The sequence below is a fragment of the Clinocottus analis genome, unplaced genomic scaffold (assembly GCF_023055335.1).
Source record: "Clinocottus analis isolate CAN_PGR_092001 unplaced genomic scaffold, fCliAna1.0.p SCAF_18, whole genome shotgun sequence".
Classification (NCBI taxonomy): Eukaryota; Metazoa; Chordata; class Actinopteri; order Perciformes; family Cottidae; genus Clinocottus; species Clinocottus analis.
Window position 1 is genome coordinate 116,816 of NW_027175909.1, and position 17,355 is coordinate 134,170.

Genomic DNA, 17,355 nt, shown 5'->3' on the forward strand with positions numbered 1-17,355 from the left:
ACTCAGGGTAGCAGCACAGTGAGTAAGCGGGCTCTGACTTGGTGCATAAATGTTGACACAACAGTAAACACAGCCTTCTGCCATAACCTCAGCACTGATGCATTCGCTGCTGTTCTGAACAGGGAGCATGAGGGTGCATGAACCATGAACCCCAGTCTACTTCATCTGAAGGAGAGATGGTCGCGTCCCACCTGCTGTCCTACAGCCAGCAGCGCCTCCTCCACGGACACGTCCAGGGGAAGCAACCAGACTCCGGATGGACGGCCGTGAGGTGTCAGAGGACGCCATGCTCCCAAAGCACGCCAAACACACCACCAGTACTGCTTCGTCTCTTACCGGGTCACCAGACAGAAGAATAGAAGACCCAAGAAGGGACAGTACATTAATCCAAACTCCGCCCACTCTCACATCCACCAATTACACGCTCACTACGCACACGGGGAGCAGAGAGCTGATAGGAGGAGAGAAAGACAAAAGAGAGGACAGAGGATGACACTATGCTCTACTCCTTAATAATATACTGTTTTTCAACAGGAAATGCATTTTGGGTAAAAAGCTGGTAACAGTGAAGTGGAGCAACAGAGCCTGCAGCCTCTTCCTCCTCTTCCTCCTCTCCATCTGGGCCTCAGATGAGCTGCTGTAAATAATGCAATAATGCATCATTATCAGAGCTCTGTCACATTCTAGTTCAGCATCGTATCAGAGCTAAAGCATCGTATCAGGGCTAAAGCATCGTATCAGAGCTAAAGCATCGTATCAGGGCTAAAGCATCGTATCAGAGCTAAAGCATCGTATCAGGGCTAAAGCATCGTATCAGGGCTAGAGCATCGTATCAGGGCTAAAGCATCGTATCAGGGCTAAAGCATCGTATCAGAGCTAAAGCATCGTATCAGGGCTAAAGCATCGTATCAGGGCTAAAGCATCGTATCAGAGCTAAAGCATCGTATCAGGGCTAGAGCATCGTATCAGGGCTAAAGCATCGTATCAGGGCTAAAGCATCGTATCAGGGCTAAAGCATCGTATCAGGGCTAAAGCATCGTATCAGGGCTAAAGCATCGTATCAGAGCTAAAGCATCGTATCAGAGCTAAAGCATCGTATCAGGGCTAAAGCATCGTATCAGGGCTAAAGCATCGTATCAGGGCTAAAGCATCGTATCAGGGCTACAGCATCGTATCAGAGCTAAAGCATCGTATCAGAGCTAAAGCATCGTATCAGGGCTAAAGCATCGTATCAGGGCTAAAGCATCGTATCAGGGCTAAAGCATCGTATCAGAGCTAAAGCATCGTATCAGGGCTACAGCATCGTATCAGAGCTAAAGCATCGTATCAGGGCTAAAGCATCGTATCAGGGCTACAGCATCGTATCAGGGCTAAAGCATCGTATCAGAGCTAAAGCATCGTATCAGGGCTAAAGCATCGTATCAGAGCTAAAGCATCGTATCAGGGCTAAAGCATCGTATCAGAGCTAAAGCATCGTATCAGGGCTAAAGCATCGTATCAGGGCTAGAGCATCGTATCAGGGCTAAAGCATCGTATCAGGGCTAAAGCATCGTATCAGAGCTAAAGCATCGTATCAGGGCTAAAGCATCGTATCAGGGCTAAAGCATCGTATCAGAGCTAAAGCATCGTATCAGGGCTAGAGCATCGTATCAGGGCTAAAGCATCGTATCAGGGCTAAAGCATCGTATCAGGGCTAAAGCATCGTATCAGGGCTAAAGCATCGTATCAGGGCTAAAGCATCGTATCAGAGCTAAAGCATCGTATCAGAGCTAAAGCATCGTATCAGGGCTAAAGCATCGTATCAGGGCTAAAGCATCGTATCAGGGCTAAAGCATCGTATCAGGGCTACAGCATCGTATCAGAGCTAAAGCATCGTATCAGAGCTAAAGCATCGTATCAGGGCTAAAGCATCGTATCAGGGCTAAAGCATCGTATCAGGGCTAAAGCATCGTATCAGAGCTAAAGCATCGTATCAGGGCTACAGCATCGTATCAGAGCTAAAGCATCGTATCAGGGCTAAAGCATCGTATCAGGGCTACAGCATCGTATCAGGGCTAAAGCATCGTATCAGAGCTAAAGCATCGTATCAGGGCTAAAGCATCGTATCAGAGCTAAAGCATCGTATCAGGGCTAAAGCATCGTATCAGAGCTAAAGCATCGTATCAGGGCTAAAGCATCGTATCAGGGCTAAAGCATCAGGCCTAAAGCATCGTATCAGAGCTAAAGCATCGTATCAGCGCTAAAGCATCGTATCAGAGCTAAAGCATCGTATCAGGGCTAAAGCATCAGGCCTAAAGCATCGTATCAGAGCTAAAGCATCGTATCAGGGCTAAAGCATCGTATCAGGGCTAAAGCATCGTATCAGGGCTAAAGCATCGTATCAGGGCTAAAGCATCGTATCAGAGCTAAAGCATCGTATCAGAGCTAAAGCATCGTATCAGGGCTAAAGCATCGTATCAGGGCTAAAGCATCGTATCAGGGCTAAAGCATCAGGCCTAAAGCATCGTATCAGAGCTAAAGCATCGTATCAGGGCTAAAGCATCGTATCAGGGCTAAAGCATCGTATCAGAGCTAAAGCATCGTATCAGGGCTAAAGCATCGTATCAGGGCTAAAGCATCGTATCAGAGCTAAAGCATCGTATCAGAGCTAAAGCATCGTATCAGGGCTAAAGCATCGTATCAGGGCTAAAGCATCGTATCAGGGCTAAAGCATCGTATCAGCGCTAAAGCATCGTATCAAGGCTAAAGCATCGTATCAGGGCTAAAGCATCGTATCAGAGCTAAAGCATCATATCAGAGCTAAAGCATCGTATCAGAGCTAAAGCATCGTATCAGGGCTAAAGCATCGTATCAGGGCTAAAGCATCGTATCAGGGCTAAAGCATCGTATCAGGGCTAAAGCATCGTATCAGGGCTAAAGCATCGTATCAGGGCTAAAGCATCGTATCAGAGCTAAAGCATCGTATCAGAGCTAAAGCATCGTATCAGGGCTAAAGCATCGTATCAGGGCTAAAGCATCGTATCAGGGCTAAAGCATCGTATCAGAGCTAAAGCATCGTATCAGGGCTAAAGCATCGTAGCTTAGGTGGGGCCAGGAGAGGACGTCATCTGACGCAGGAGAAAGAACGTCTGGGGATAAATGTGTCAAAAACGACTTTAAGTTACGTTTGTCAGTCAAGTCATGAAGGTTACATAACTTACGTCTACAGCAAAAACGTGTACAGTTGAAGCTAGAGCAGTGTTTCTCAACCTAAGGGTGCTGGGACCCCCAGGGGTCCTGGAGGGACTTCCATGGGGTCCATCAGAAACCTTTAGGGATTAGTTTGTTTTTACTGTTCACAAGTAAGCCATTATTAAGTACAGTTAAGGACACACACACACACACACACACACACACACACACACAAACACACACACACACACACACACAAACACTCACTGATCCTCTGATTGAAAGACGGGCATGCTAACCACTGAGCCACAGTCGTCATGGCTTCTGTCGACCTGTAGTGCATGACCACACTGATTTATCACAACACACACTCACACACTTTTCACACTTCTAGTAAAAAGGAAAACACAATTAGAAAATGTGTTTTCTGAAACATGCATGTTAATATCCAATGTGGCCTTGATTTAGTGCCACGTTATCAGTGTTGGCCAAGATGGAGGGAAGACAGCCAAGAGGGAGGGAGAGAGGAACAGAAATAGACCAGAGGAGAGAAGTCTGTGTTTGGCTCCACTCACTAATCTGTTGTGTCGAGGCAGAAGACAAGGAGATCAGGCCTAATTGTATTTTTCATTAGAGTGCACAATCTCTTCTCAGGCCTTATCAAGTGTTTCCATGTCTCTCTCTCTCTCTCTCTCTCTCTCTCTCTCTCTCTCTCTCTCTCTCTCTCTCTCTCTCTCTCTCTCTCTCTCTGCCATGTATTAACTCAGCAACTCTTTTAATAATTCAGGACTTAAATAGATGGTGGTTTGAGGGATCATCCTGTAAGGGTCCAAAGTTCTTCTCCTTACTGGTTTCTCCTCCGTTTACACTCCCAGTGATCGTCCACACGTCCTGCTAAAGGACACAGTCGCTGTAGTAATGCTCCTCACACTGAGCTCTCGGCCTCCCGGCTTCTGTTCCTCTGTTGCTCTGAGGAAGAGGAAGCTCTGCTTCCATGACACACGGGACGCCGTGCTGATCGCACCTCGGTGTGTCGTGGGCGTGTTCACTGATTCTTGCAAGTCAATGGCTGGTTTACTATGGCGGTTTGAGCCCAAAATAAAACAATTTTCTCGTGATTGAATTGCAAAAACTTGATAATGCTGAAGCCTTTAATTCATGCTTTGTGAGTTCTGGCCACAAGACGGCGAACCGACATCTTTAAAATGCTTGCTTTCTGAAGGAAGTACGGATTGGTCGGTGCTAAGCTTTGCTAATGCTAATCAACGCTCAAAATAATGCCATCGAGCCATGAACATGATGTTATTGTTTGTAGCATAAACGATGCATGGTTCACACACAAACATGAAAACACACAGGCTTGTCCAGAGGATGAGGTGTCATAGAGGTCGGGGGCACGGCGCTGACATCAGCACGTCCTAGCATGAATTAGCATCTTTGCATTGACTTTTTATTTAACGGCACAAAGCAAGATACATTAGTGAACGCCTGATGCAGCGACACACTTCATCATACAACATGGACGTGGAGCTGTGACAGTCACGAGCCACACGTGTTCCTCCATCTTCATTGAACACTAATAATAGTTCACGTTCAACGTAATCTCTGCTGAGAGTTGCACATGAGCCACTCGCGAGAGACTGCTGGCAGAAAAAGAGAAAGTTCATGAGCTGAAGAGCAAGCGAGCGATCTAGTGATCCACCAATCCTATGATCCAATGATCCACCGATCTAATGATCCAATGATCCAACGATCCAATGATCCAATGATCTAGTGATCCAATGATCCAACGATCCTATGATCCAATGCTCCAATGATCCTATGATCCAATGATTCATCAATCCGACGATTCTATGATCCAATAAATCACCAATCCTATGATCCAATGATCCAATGATTCACCAATCCAATGATCCAATGATCCAATGAGCCAATGATCCATCAGGAGGTCAGTCAGAGCAGTCGATCCCAGAGACTCGGTCAGAGGAGACTTTCATCAGGCACCTCATGAGTCTTTCTTCCATGTTTAACATTTCCATCTGCAGGTCACACTTGAGCCACATGAGGGAAACTGGCATTGTCAAATTTGGCAATGTTACGTTAGATAAGGCCGACGTGAGAGGATGTGGGCGAAACCCAACGACGTAGAGCGGAGTGAAGCGGGGGTTTGAGAACAAACCGGTTTGGTCAAACCGGTTTCAGAGGCACGGGAAGTGTCCCATGAACATCACTGCAGCGCCTCGACGACCTGGGACGTCACATGATCACGAGACAGGGAATCTCTAAACTTAAGCCTTTATTGTTATTTCATAACCTCAAGAATAAATATAATGATTTCAAGTTCAAATGTACTTTGGCTTAGATTTAAAAAACAACTAAGGGCGAGTGAGGAAAAGTGCTGTTAATTGCAGCAGAGTACTGCCAGAGGTAATGTGTGTGTGGTTGAGTGGTCAGTGTGTGTCTGTGTGTGTCTGTGTGTGTCTGCATGTGGCCTGCATCCTGATACACATCTGTGCATGTCCCGGCTCTGCGATCATGATTCATTTAAGTTAATATCCATTCATGAAAATAACAACGAGTCTTTGTGTTGGTTTGTGTGCGTCGTCCTTTCTCATAGGTAAACAACATTTACCCTCTTGGCAATTTATTGAAAAAAATGAAAGAGCACATTTGCATTAATATTCTGGAAAAAGAGTTTAAGAATACATTTATTCCTCCATTTGTCTTCAATTGTTTCAAAATTACCAGAAACAGAAGTTAAGACTTGATTAGAGCAGCATGACGTTTACTGGTAGTCATGTAGGATTGTGTGTGTGTGTGTGTGTGTGTGTGTGTGTGTGTGTGTGTCCTTCACCGGGTCAAGGATCTTTCTCCCCGTGAGCCTCGTATGAGCTGTCACATGCTATCAGTTTCATACTTTATCGGGCGTGGAAGCGACCTCCTGGTTGACCTTCATAAAACATGCATGTAGCGTGTGAACGCCTCTCTGCTGACCTGACACTCCTCAGGTCAACTTCATTTGTTTTAACAGCCTTTCCTCCATCGTCTCATCGCCGTGCGCGCTCACATCTCCCAGATCATGTCGGGCATCAGCAGCCGTCAGCTCTCTCTCTTTATCCCCAGACCGATGGGGACGTGACGGCATCAGCCTCAGCCTCAGCCTCAGCATCAGCCTCAGCATCAGCCTCAGCATCAGCCTTAGCATCAGCCTCAGCCTCAGCATCAGCCTCAGCATCAGCCTCAGCATCAGCCTCAGCATCAGCATCAGCCTCAGCCTCAGCATCAGCATCAGCCTCAGCATCAGCATCAGCCTCAGCCTCAGCATCAGCATCAGCCTCAGCCTCAGCATCAGCCTCAGCATCAGCCTTAGCATCAGCCTCAGCCTCAGCATCAGCAACAGCCTCAGCATCAGCCTCAGCCTCAGCCTCAGCTTCAGCCTCAGCATCAGCTTCAGCCTCAGCCTCAGCTTCAGCCTCAGCATCAGCCTCAGCCTCAGCCTCAGCTTCAGCCTCAGCCTCAGCTTCAGCCTCAGCATCAGCCTCAGCCTCAGCATCAGCCTCAGCTTCAACCTCAGCCTCAGCATCAGCCTTAGCATCAGCCTCAGCCTCAGCTTCAGCCTCAGCCTCAGCCTCAGCCTCAGCCTCAGCCTCAGCATCAGCCTCAGAATCAGCCTCAGCCTCAGCCTCAGCCTCAGCATCAGCCTCAGCATCAGCATCAGCCTCAGCATCAGCCTCAGCCTCAGCATCAGCCTCAGCATCAGCCTCAGCCTCAGCCTCAGCATCAGCTTCAGCCTCAGCATCAGCCTCAGCCTCAGCATCAGCCTCAGCATCAGCCTCAGCATCAGCCTCAGCATCAGCTTCAGCCTCAGCCTCAGCATCAGCATCAGCATCAGCCTCAGCCTCAGCATCAGCCTCAGCATCAGCCTCAGCCTCAGCATCAGCCTCAGCATCAGCCTCAGCTTCAGCCTCAGCCTCAGCATCAGCCTCAGCATCAGCCTCAGCCTCAGCCTCAGCATCAGCCTCAGCATCAGCCTCAGCATCAGCCTCAGCATCAGCTTCAGCCTCAGCCTCAGCATCAGCCTCAGCCTCAGCATCAGCCTCAGCATCAGCCTCAGCATCAGCATCAGCCTCAGCATCAGCCTCAGCCTCAGCCTGACGTCGCCCGGACATCCATCTCTTCGTCTTCACAAGTTCAACCGGCGTCCTGTCGGTGTGCCTGAGGAGCGCTGCTCCAACACACACACACACACACTCACACACACACACACACACACACACACACACACACACACACACACACACACACCGTGGTGGAGCCTGTGTTCATATATCAGGCCGAGGGAGACGTGTCTTCTCTTATTGCAACCGTCTCAGGGCCGGTCGGAGCAAATACTCATTTATTGTAGTGTAGATGTTATTAGGAAATATTGAAGTAGAAGTGAAACTGTAATGAGTTCACACAATTACCAATAACTATGGTAATGTTATCTTCCATAATACAGAAAAGATGTGTGCTCACAACACTATGTATTGTATCGTGATGGCAAAGGAAATAAAGAAAGAGTAAACATCTTTTGCTTTGCTTTACTTTCCGCTCTGCACACACAGGATGAGTAACGTGGGAACGTTATAATGTTTCTACATTTGGAGATGAATTAGAAACTATTTCCATACAACATGCTCTGATGAGCTGAGCATGTGTGCTCTGGAGCTGCTTTCGGTCGTGGCGGCTGAAGAAAGACACTTGGTAGCGTTGCTCATAACGTGACTGAGGCACAGGAAGAGCCTGTGAGTGTGTTGCCTCTCTGTCTGCAGACGTTATGTAAGCAACCTTCGCTGGAGAGGAGAGCTCTTGGTATCTGGTTCTCCTAACAAACCCTCAGAAAGCGTGTGCATGTGTGATTGTCTGGTCTTCCCTAAAGAGAAATCCCCCGGTGCAGAGGAAGACATCTCCCAGGCTTTATTTTGAATAAACAGAGAAATAGCTCAGCAGTGATACGATATGCAACACGGCTGAACAGACACATCAAACACTGCCTTCAGAAATCTAAACTTAAGAAGGAATTGTGGAGATGTCACAGTACAGTGCTGCACCGCCCACACTGCCTGAGTTCAAAACAAACAACAGACACAGCAGAGCTGGGACTAAACAAGGAGCCGGCTCACAGCTGGAGAGACGTCCTCCAGAGGAAGAGCTGTGCGCCGCTGTCCGTCTGCACACGCCACGCTGCATCATCAATGCAACGCCACGCACGCTCCGCATGGGGCGACCGCCACGATGCACGATGCAGCCTCCAGGAAGGTTTGAAGGAGCGGCGATGCTGAAGGGAATTATGTAAAGTTAGAAGACCTAACCTTCACCAGAAACGTTGAAACGTGACGTAGCAGTGCGTAAAGGTCACTGTGATGCTCGCTCGCTGGTTTCCGTGGCTCTGAGGGCCAAAGCAGCATCACTAACAGACCAAAGCTCTCTGTTCCTTTCAGTGACTCCGTCACGTTCCTCTCAGACAGCAGAGCTCTTCATTGGGAAGAAGCCATCCTCACAGTGTTTGAGATTTTGAATGAATTAGTCTGTTTCATTACTGTAAGAGGTTCCAGGTGTACTCGAACTCCCTTTACCTTTATGTTTGGGCTGGCTGATGTCAGGACATGAATATAAGAGGAACAGAGGTTCTGCATCACAGACCAGTATCACAGAGATTAATGTTAATATCTTGTATGATGAAGACTCTCACGTTTTAATGGTATTAATGAGAAAGGGTTTTTTTAGACAGAAAACAACAAGTGGAAGGAAATGCGCCGAGTGTGTCCTGAAGGCAGGACCAGTCATCTTATTCTAAAACAACTGATGACATTTCTGTCCAAATTCTGATTACAACCCAAATATAATAATCAGAAAATCAAATATAAAAACCTGCTATCTGTGGCGTCCTATCGCGTCATTCGGCCAGAACGTAATGATTGGAAATGATACTATATATATATATATATATATATATATATATATATATATATATATATATATATATATATATGTATATATGTATATATATATATATATATATATATATATATATATATATATATATATATATATATATATATATATATATATGTATATATACATATATATATATATATATATATATATATATATATATATATATATATATATATATATATATATATATATATATATATATATGTATGTATGTACATACATATATGTGTGTGTGTGTGTGTTTTTAGGTTGGGTAACTTTTATTATCTAGTGTTCTCTGCTAGTTTCTCAGGATAAGTCTCGCTTTAACTTATTGGTCAGAAGACTATTTTACCCACAAATGAAATGTCAAAGACACATTTATAACACGCTGCACACAGAGGCCAGGCCAGTTTGAACAAACTTGTTTTCAATTAAAGACAAAGGTGAACACATGAATGACGTAACCCTACAGCAGGTGTAGTAGTTCAAGGGAAAGCAGTTTCACAAGCGAGGTAATGATGCGCTGCCTTCAGCCTCAGTGTGCGATGGACACACTGCTGCATGAGCAATAGGAATTAGGTGAATATATGTTGGGAATTAAAATATGCAGGGACATGTTTTGGACCAAATGAGTCATACATTGCAGCTAAAAATAAGATGAAAACATGAGCATTTGTAATTTGAAGTTTCTGCATGGCAGTCACATGGAGTTGAAGGAGGTAATTACAGCCTCGTTCCTATAAACCCTCAGCTGCACGGCTGTAATGACCGAGACAATGACAGCGTGAGGAGGAGTAAGCCTTATCTCCTCAGAGCTGTGCGTGTGTGTGTGTGTGTGTGCGTGCGTGTCTGTGCGTATGCGTGTGCGTGTGTGTGTGCCCTCGTGTCACTTGTATAAGTGTCTTTGTGCGATCTGCATGTACGTCCTGAACGCCGAGCCGTACACAAACAATGGCCTCGCTAAGTGACCTAGATAACAGAGGCAATCTGCTCTCCTCGTCGCGCTGAGAGTCACTGATGGTCCAAAGCCGCGCTTCCGTCGCTCATAGGCACTGAGGCAGGCGCAGCGCTGACACAGAATAGCAAAACAGACCATCAGCTCGAGTCAGAGGCTTTCTGGAGGGGATGGATCCACAGGGAGGGCCGAGCGCTGCTGCCGCTCGGCTCCGTGTTAGAGGACCACAGAGGATGACTTATTGTTGTCTGTTTGTTGTTGTTGAGAGGACATTGTGCAAAAAATAAAAGAGTGCAGTGCAAAAGAGTCTTTTCAGTCAAAGAGCTGTCATTGTGCAGCTCGTGGTCACGTCTCTAATAGTTTTACTTTGGTGAAGTTGGGATTTATTGCTTTTGTACAGCGTTTAACTTCTCGTTAGTCCAAACCAGGGGTTTCTCAAACTTAGTTTTTTATGCCTCACTTTGGAGAAACAAAAATGGCAACAACATTGGGACAAAATGGTCTTTGTTCAACTCTTTTGCAAGATTTTTGAGCCGGACTCTGAACCGCCAGCTGCTCCCCAGCTGCACGCTGCTGCTCCATCACAAGGGATGGGCAAATAAAGAGAATAATTTCCCCGCTGTGGGATTAATACGGGATTATAAAAAATCCCCCGCGCACCACCGGTGATACCTCCGCGCCCCACTAGAGACACCAGTGTGAGCAACACTGGTCTGAACTGCAGGGGCTCAGCAGCTTCCTGTTCCTCTTCTCACAGCCGAGGAGCCTCACAGGCCACTGAGCTTCAGCCATGAGGTGAGACGTCCAGCACCAGGATCCCCTCAGTCAAACTGTCTGAAGGTACCTGGCTGCTAGAAAAGATGTAATGTCACCGGCATGGGGTTAGTTTGCCCGCTCAGTATTTCCCATGTGCGCGTCCTTGAGGTCTGTGAGACTCAGTGTGCTCATTCTGCTCTCTTCACTGTGACAGCGTTAAAGACGCCGCGTCCTGTTTGCTCGGTCGGTATAGTTCCACATCCTCAATGACATCAGAGGATCTGCTGCTGGTTCACATGTCTGGTTTTGTTTGATGAATCTGTACGTGTATTGTGATACTTTGAATCTGTTATTTTACTGCTGCGGCTGTTTGATTCTAGGAAGTGAACGAGCACATAACAGAGTCCAGAACTGAAAGACTTCCCTTGACCTCGCCACTACGTGACCTTCTCTCCTGTCTACATGCAGACACAATGGGACTTCAATGGGCCTTCACTTGTGTGCGTTGGTTCACAGCCACGTCTCCTCTGAGACTTTGGGTGAAGATGACCGCTCTGCTTGTTTCAAAGCTTCTTCAGAAACTTGTCACTGATTTCACAGGAAGTTGATAGCGGCGTCATCTTTTTTTATTGTTGTATTTCTGAATCCTGACGAATGTTTTTCTAAAGTTATGAATCCAAAGCCTTTTTAATTGTTTGTATTCATGCTGCAGATGATGCTGCTAACCTGAATACATGAGTATGGGACATCTGATGGAGCAGGATATCTTCTATAGACACCTCTGGGGTCAGATCTGATGTCTGTGAGGCGACGGTCGGCCCCGCCTCACCGACACTCTGTGATCTAGAGCGGGGCAATCGACTGAGACATGAAATGGGGAGTTAACTGAATCGGGGAGTTAACTGCGATAATCTCATTAGACATCAGAGAGATTAGATGCAAGGTCACACACTGTCGGCCCGCGGTGGAACAGAAGAGTGCAAACACTGTGACACAGCGCGGTGGAGAGGGAGACGCTGTGCACCAAACCTCAGCAACAAGCATCCCTCTGAGGAGAGCTGCTCGGCGAGGATCCCTCTCGCTCCGCGCTGACATATGAACCATTCAGCCTTCGCTCGCAGAAGAAGCTCCAGCGTCTCCCGCTGAGGGTTTTAGCATATTCTGATAACAACACTCAGTGGAAATAAAGTGCAAACTGAGTAGAAGCTGAGAGTCCTGGGATTTAAGCCCCTTCTGATGACTACACAACGCTATCTGGAGCTGCCGGGTCAACAGCTGAACCAGCTGCTTAAAAATTGATGCTGCAGCATTCTGTGTGCAAAAGCAGTTTGGGCTGAATATTATTTGCATAAATATAGCACTAACATGCTCAAACCTACGGAAAGAGACTTTTGGGAGAGAGAACTGGGTTGGAACCGCTCTCTGGGTCCGACTTCCTGTGTAATGGTTTCTACAGCCGTGCAATACCTAGAAAATACAACAACTTTACGATGTGTTAGTTCTGCTCAGCTCTCCATCCGTTATCAGCAGCAATATAACCCCAAAGTCCCCGTTTCTGTGCATTCACTCCTCTTCCCATTCATCTAATCTTCTTTTGAATAGGTGTTGGTATTGTTTGTGTTCTTCCTGCATGCCAGAGGCATTACACAAAGCAGATGTGTCTTCTCTTGAAACCTCAAATGAACAAAGTCACAGGTGTGACGTGTCGGCTGCCTGCCAGCGGGACGTCATGTTGTCGATGTGCAGAATATTTTCCCTTTGAGAAAAATGTGTGATTTTAGGCTAAGCAAAATAATTATAATTATTTGTGCACATTCAAAAAAAAAAAAGTTTGGAGTCTTTCGTCCATATAGTTTAATGTTATGAGTATTTAAAAATGGGACACGCCCCTAAAAGGTTAATTGGTCTGACTCTTCTCAACGTAATGAGATAATAAAAATCTTTCAACGCAGTCGTGAAGACACAGCTGCATTTATGATCCACAGAGAGTTTGGTATGAATCGGACCAAACGTTCTAGGATTAAAGTGCAAAAACGTGTTTTTCACAAAATTCAAAATGGCAGAATATTTTGGTCGGAGGACTTTATGGGTTGAGAGGCTTTTTTGTAGAGCAGGTGAGCTGGACAAGTGTGAATTTTTTCAAGTCAATCAGACAATCTGGGCGAGGGGCGTCGCCGGTCCAACCTCTAGGGGGCGCTAGAGAAACATTTCTTTTGATGCAAATTTAATGGCTATTTTCACAGGTGTTCAAAAATTGGTGAGTTTTGGAGAATGACAAGTCCCCCAAAACAGCGCCCAATATTCTAAAATACAAATCATAAGAAAGCTAACAGTTTCAATAGGTTCCTTTAATAAACTGAATATATTCTTTATTAACGCAGACACTAATGGCACAGCGCTGTGTGTTATATCTTTATATTGTTCTATCGACATCATTATTTTGCACTTTACTGATAACATGTTGAGAACCAGTGCTCTATACAACCAGAGGAGTCGCCCCCTGGTGGTCAGGAGAGAGAATGCAGCTCTAACACATGAAGCATAGACTTCTATACAACCAGAGGAGTCGCCCCCTGGTGGTCAGGAGAGAGAATGCAGCTTTAACACATGAAGCATAGACTTCTATACAACCAGAGGAGTCGCCCCCTGGTGGTCAGGAGAGAGAATGCAGCTTTAACACATGAAGCATAGACTTCTATACAACCAGAGGAGTCGCCCCCTGGTGGTCAGGAGAGAGAATGCAGCTTTAACACATGAAGCATAGACTTCTATACAACCAGAGGAGTCGCCCCCTGGTGGTCAGGAGAGAGCATGCAGCTTTAACACATGAAGCATAGACTTCTATACAACCAGAGGAGTCGCCCCCTGCTGGTCAGGAGAGCGTGCAGCTGGCTCACAGGGCTCTAGAGGCCTCAGTCACACCGTGTGTGTTGTGATGAGGAGCATACGTAGGGAGAAGTGACTCACAGCCAGGTAGAGGGCGGCGTACACGCTGAGGGCGGCCTCCTTGGAGGGGAAGGTCTTGCGGGCGCGCAGGATGTCGTCCTGGTTCCCGGTGCAGGCCTCCTGGTGGCTGATGTAGCGCAGCGCCTGCTGGCAGCCCAGAGCCGTGTAGTTGGGCTTACAGACCGTCAGGAAGTAGGGCGCCAGGTTTCCTGTCACCACCTGGCCCGCATTGACAAAGATGTCAACGGTGAAGAGGCCGAAGGTGTAGACTCCTGGAAGAAGAAGAAGAAGAAGAAGAAGAAGAAGAGGAAGAAGAAGAAGAAGAAGAAGTCGTTAAAGGCACGCATGGGACCGATGGAGCAACATGTGTGGCACCAGGACTAACGATGGTGCTGATGAAACACAGCGAGCTGGTTGTCACTCCACCTGCAGAAACAGATATCACCAACAAGCAAAAGTGTGAGATCCATCAGCCTAGACAAAGATATCAGCCTGAATACGATTAGTATTGCAGATTATTCCCAGATTAGATCATTATACATCTCCTGCTCCTGTTTTTCAGGATTGCAAGTCAAATTACAAAAGATGTACAAAAGCTTTTGTTTGGTGAACAGACTCAAACTAAAGCCTTAAGGAACCTCATATGATGTCATGGTGAGGGGTGAGGTCAGTGTCATCGTCCTCTTTCAGACAATGATAATGAACATGAACGCACTAATGTCTCTACCCGCTGACGTTGCGCTGAGCTCTCTGCTCATTGATCTGTGTCCTGCAGATGGACACATGTTTAATCCAGTTAACTCAGTAAACCCGTGAGTGCTTTTCCTCCCGTGGTTTCTATGGCTGCCGTTGTTACGGGGAGAGTCATCATCAACACGACGCAGCCGTCACGTTGACGACAGCCTCGCGGCCTCCACGCCGCAGCCTGTTGAGAGGCAACATGGAGGCAGACGCAGCAACCGCTCAGAGAAGACATGTCTGTGCATCCTCTCTCTCTCTCTCTCTCTCTCTCTCTCTCTCTCTCTCTCTCTCTCTCTCTGTCAGACGTCAGGGTCTGAGCCCCATGTTTACAGGACTTCTGCTGGGTGAAAGAAGTCCACCTTGACTTGTTTTCCCACATGAGGAGCACCCTCCTGACATGAGGAGCACCCTCCTGACATGAGGAGAGCCTCCTGACATGAGGAGCACCCTCCTGACATGAGGAGCACCCTCCTGACATGAGGAACACCCTCCTGACATGAGGAGAGCCTCCTGACATGAGAAGAGCCTCCTGACATGAGGAGAGCCTCCTGACATGAGGAGAGCCTCCTGACATGAGGAGCACCCTCCTGACATGAGGAGAGCCTCCTGACATGAGGAGAGCCTCCTGACATGAGGAGCACCCTCCTGACATGAGGAGAGCCTCCTGACATGAGGAGCACCCTCCTGACATGAGGAGAGCCTCCTGACATGAGGAGAGCCTCCTGACATGAGAAGAGCCTCCTGACATGAGGAGCACCCTCCTGACATGAGGAGCACCCTCCTGACATGAGGAGAGCCTCCTGACACGAGGAGAGCCTCCTGACATGAGGAGAGCCTCCTGACATGAGGAGAGCCTCCTGACATGAGAGCCTCCTGACATGAGGAGAGCCTCCTGACATGAGGAGAGCCTCCTGACATGAGGAGAGCCTCCTGACATGAGGAGAGCCTCCTGACATGAGGAGAGCCTCCTGACATGAGGAGAGCCTCCTGACATGAGGAGAGCCTCCTGACATGAGGAGCACCCTCCTGACATGAGGAGAGCCTCCTGACATGAGGAGAGCCTCCTGACATGAGGAGAGCCTCCTGACATCCTGTGTTGGGTGACCTCCTCCTCCCTCCACCAGGTGGAGGTGCTGAGGGTCACATGTCCGTTAGCGTCTTCCTGCCCCTTCACTCTCAGGCCACTCTGTTGAACGTTGGCTCCTCTTGACAGCTTATAGACCTCATGAGGACAATGAGGAAGCAACAGTGGGAACTTTGGTGAACATCGTGTAGAAAACGATCCTCGAACACGCAGACAGACATTTATTCTCCATAATCATCAGTATTCATTTCACATATATGTCACTTTTAGAGCCTGTTGACCTTTTAAAGTGTTTAACTGTCTCAGCCATGTTGTGTCTCTTTCATGGTGATGAGCATGAAGACACTCAGAAACTATCCTCAATAATCAGGATGTTTTATTGATGGCCATGAGTCAGATGGACGTGTAATGAAAGGTGATCTTCTCACATTGTAATTGCTCTGTGTAATCTGTTCTTACAATCCAGATTACACAACTGATCTTAACAGTTACTTAAGATGGTTTAATATAAATGAGCATTGAGCCAAAGACACTTCATATTCATAAAGGAAGAGAATTATTATTGCATTCACATGTTTCTCAGTGTTCTGCTTCATTCAGGTTGTTGTGCCTGAAAACAGCTCCACGCATATTATGGGATGCAATAACTAAAAGAAAACAAAGGTTTTGTATATTATTATTCAAAAGCTGTTTCACCAAGTATGAAGGCAGTTGTTACATAAGCTATATTTGACATTATATGTAAACCTCTAAAACCTCTTGTACCTCTCTAAAGGGACAAGAAGACAAGAACACAAGAACACAAGTGTACAAGAACACAAGTGTACAAGTACACAAGTGTACAAGAACACAAGTGTACAAGAACACAAGTGTACAAGAACACAAGTGTACAAGTGTACAAGAACACAAGTGTACAAGAACACAAGTGTACAAGAACACAAGAACACAAGTGTACAAGAACACAAGTGTACAAGAACACAAGTGTACAAGAACACAAGAACACAAGTGTACAAGAACACAAGTATACAAGAACACAAGTGTACAAGAACACAAGTGTACAAGTGTACAAGAACACAAGTGTACAAGAACACAAGTGTACAAGAACACAAGTGTACAAGTGTACAAGAACACAAGTGTACAAGAACACAAGTGTACAAGAACACAAGTGTACAAGTGTACAAGAACACAAGTGTACAAGAACACAAGTGTACAAGAACACAAGTGTACAAGTACAGCAAGACACCAGAACGCAGACTGAAAGTCTGAAACACTTCCAGTAAAAGTTTACTGGATGTTTTATGGTGAAGCTCATTTGTTAAACTAAAACCCTTCCACCCTCGGCACAACCAGCAGCCTCTTCTCCTCCTCACCCTCTCACCTCCTTGCCTCTCGCCTCCTCGCCCTCTCACCTCCTCGCCCTCTCATCTCCTCACCCTCTCACTTCCTCACCCTCTCGCCTCCTCGCCCTCTCACCTCTTTGCCCTGTCGCCTTCACATCCACTCTTCTACTCGCCCTCTTACCTCCTCACCCTCTCGCCTCCTCACCCTCTCACCTCCTCGCCCTCTTACCTCCTCACCCTCTCACCTCCTCACCCTCTCGCCTCCTCGCCCTCTTACCTCCTTGCCCTCTCGTCTCCCCACCCTCTCGCCTCCTCACCCTCTCACCATCTCACCCTCTCGCCCCCTTGCCCTCTCGTCTCCCCACCCTCTCACCATCTCA

At 46.9% G+C, this 17,355-nt stretch overlaps 1 protein-coding gene across 4 annotated transcripts in view; it reads right to left on the reverse strand.

Annotated features, from left to right (window-relative positions):
* Positions 1–17,355, reverse strand: part of plppr5b (phospholipid phosphatase related 5b) — an 85,857-nt gene that overhangs the window by 16,595 nt on the left and 51,907 nt on the right. For all 4 annotated transcript variants that reach the window (XM_068581966.1, XM_068581967.1, XM_068581964.1 and 1 more), the window contains one exon: positions 13,832–14,082. In XM_068581966.1, coding sequence (XP_068438067.1) covers positions 13,832–14,082 — 251 coding nt within the window. The remainder of the gene's footprint in view (positions 1–13,831; positions 14,083–17,355) is intronic.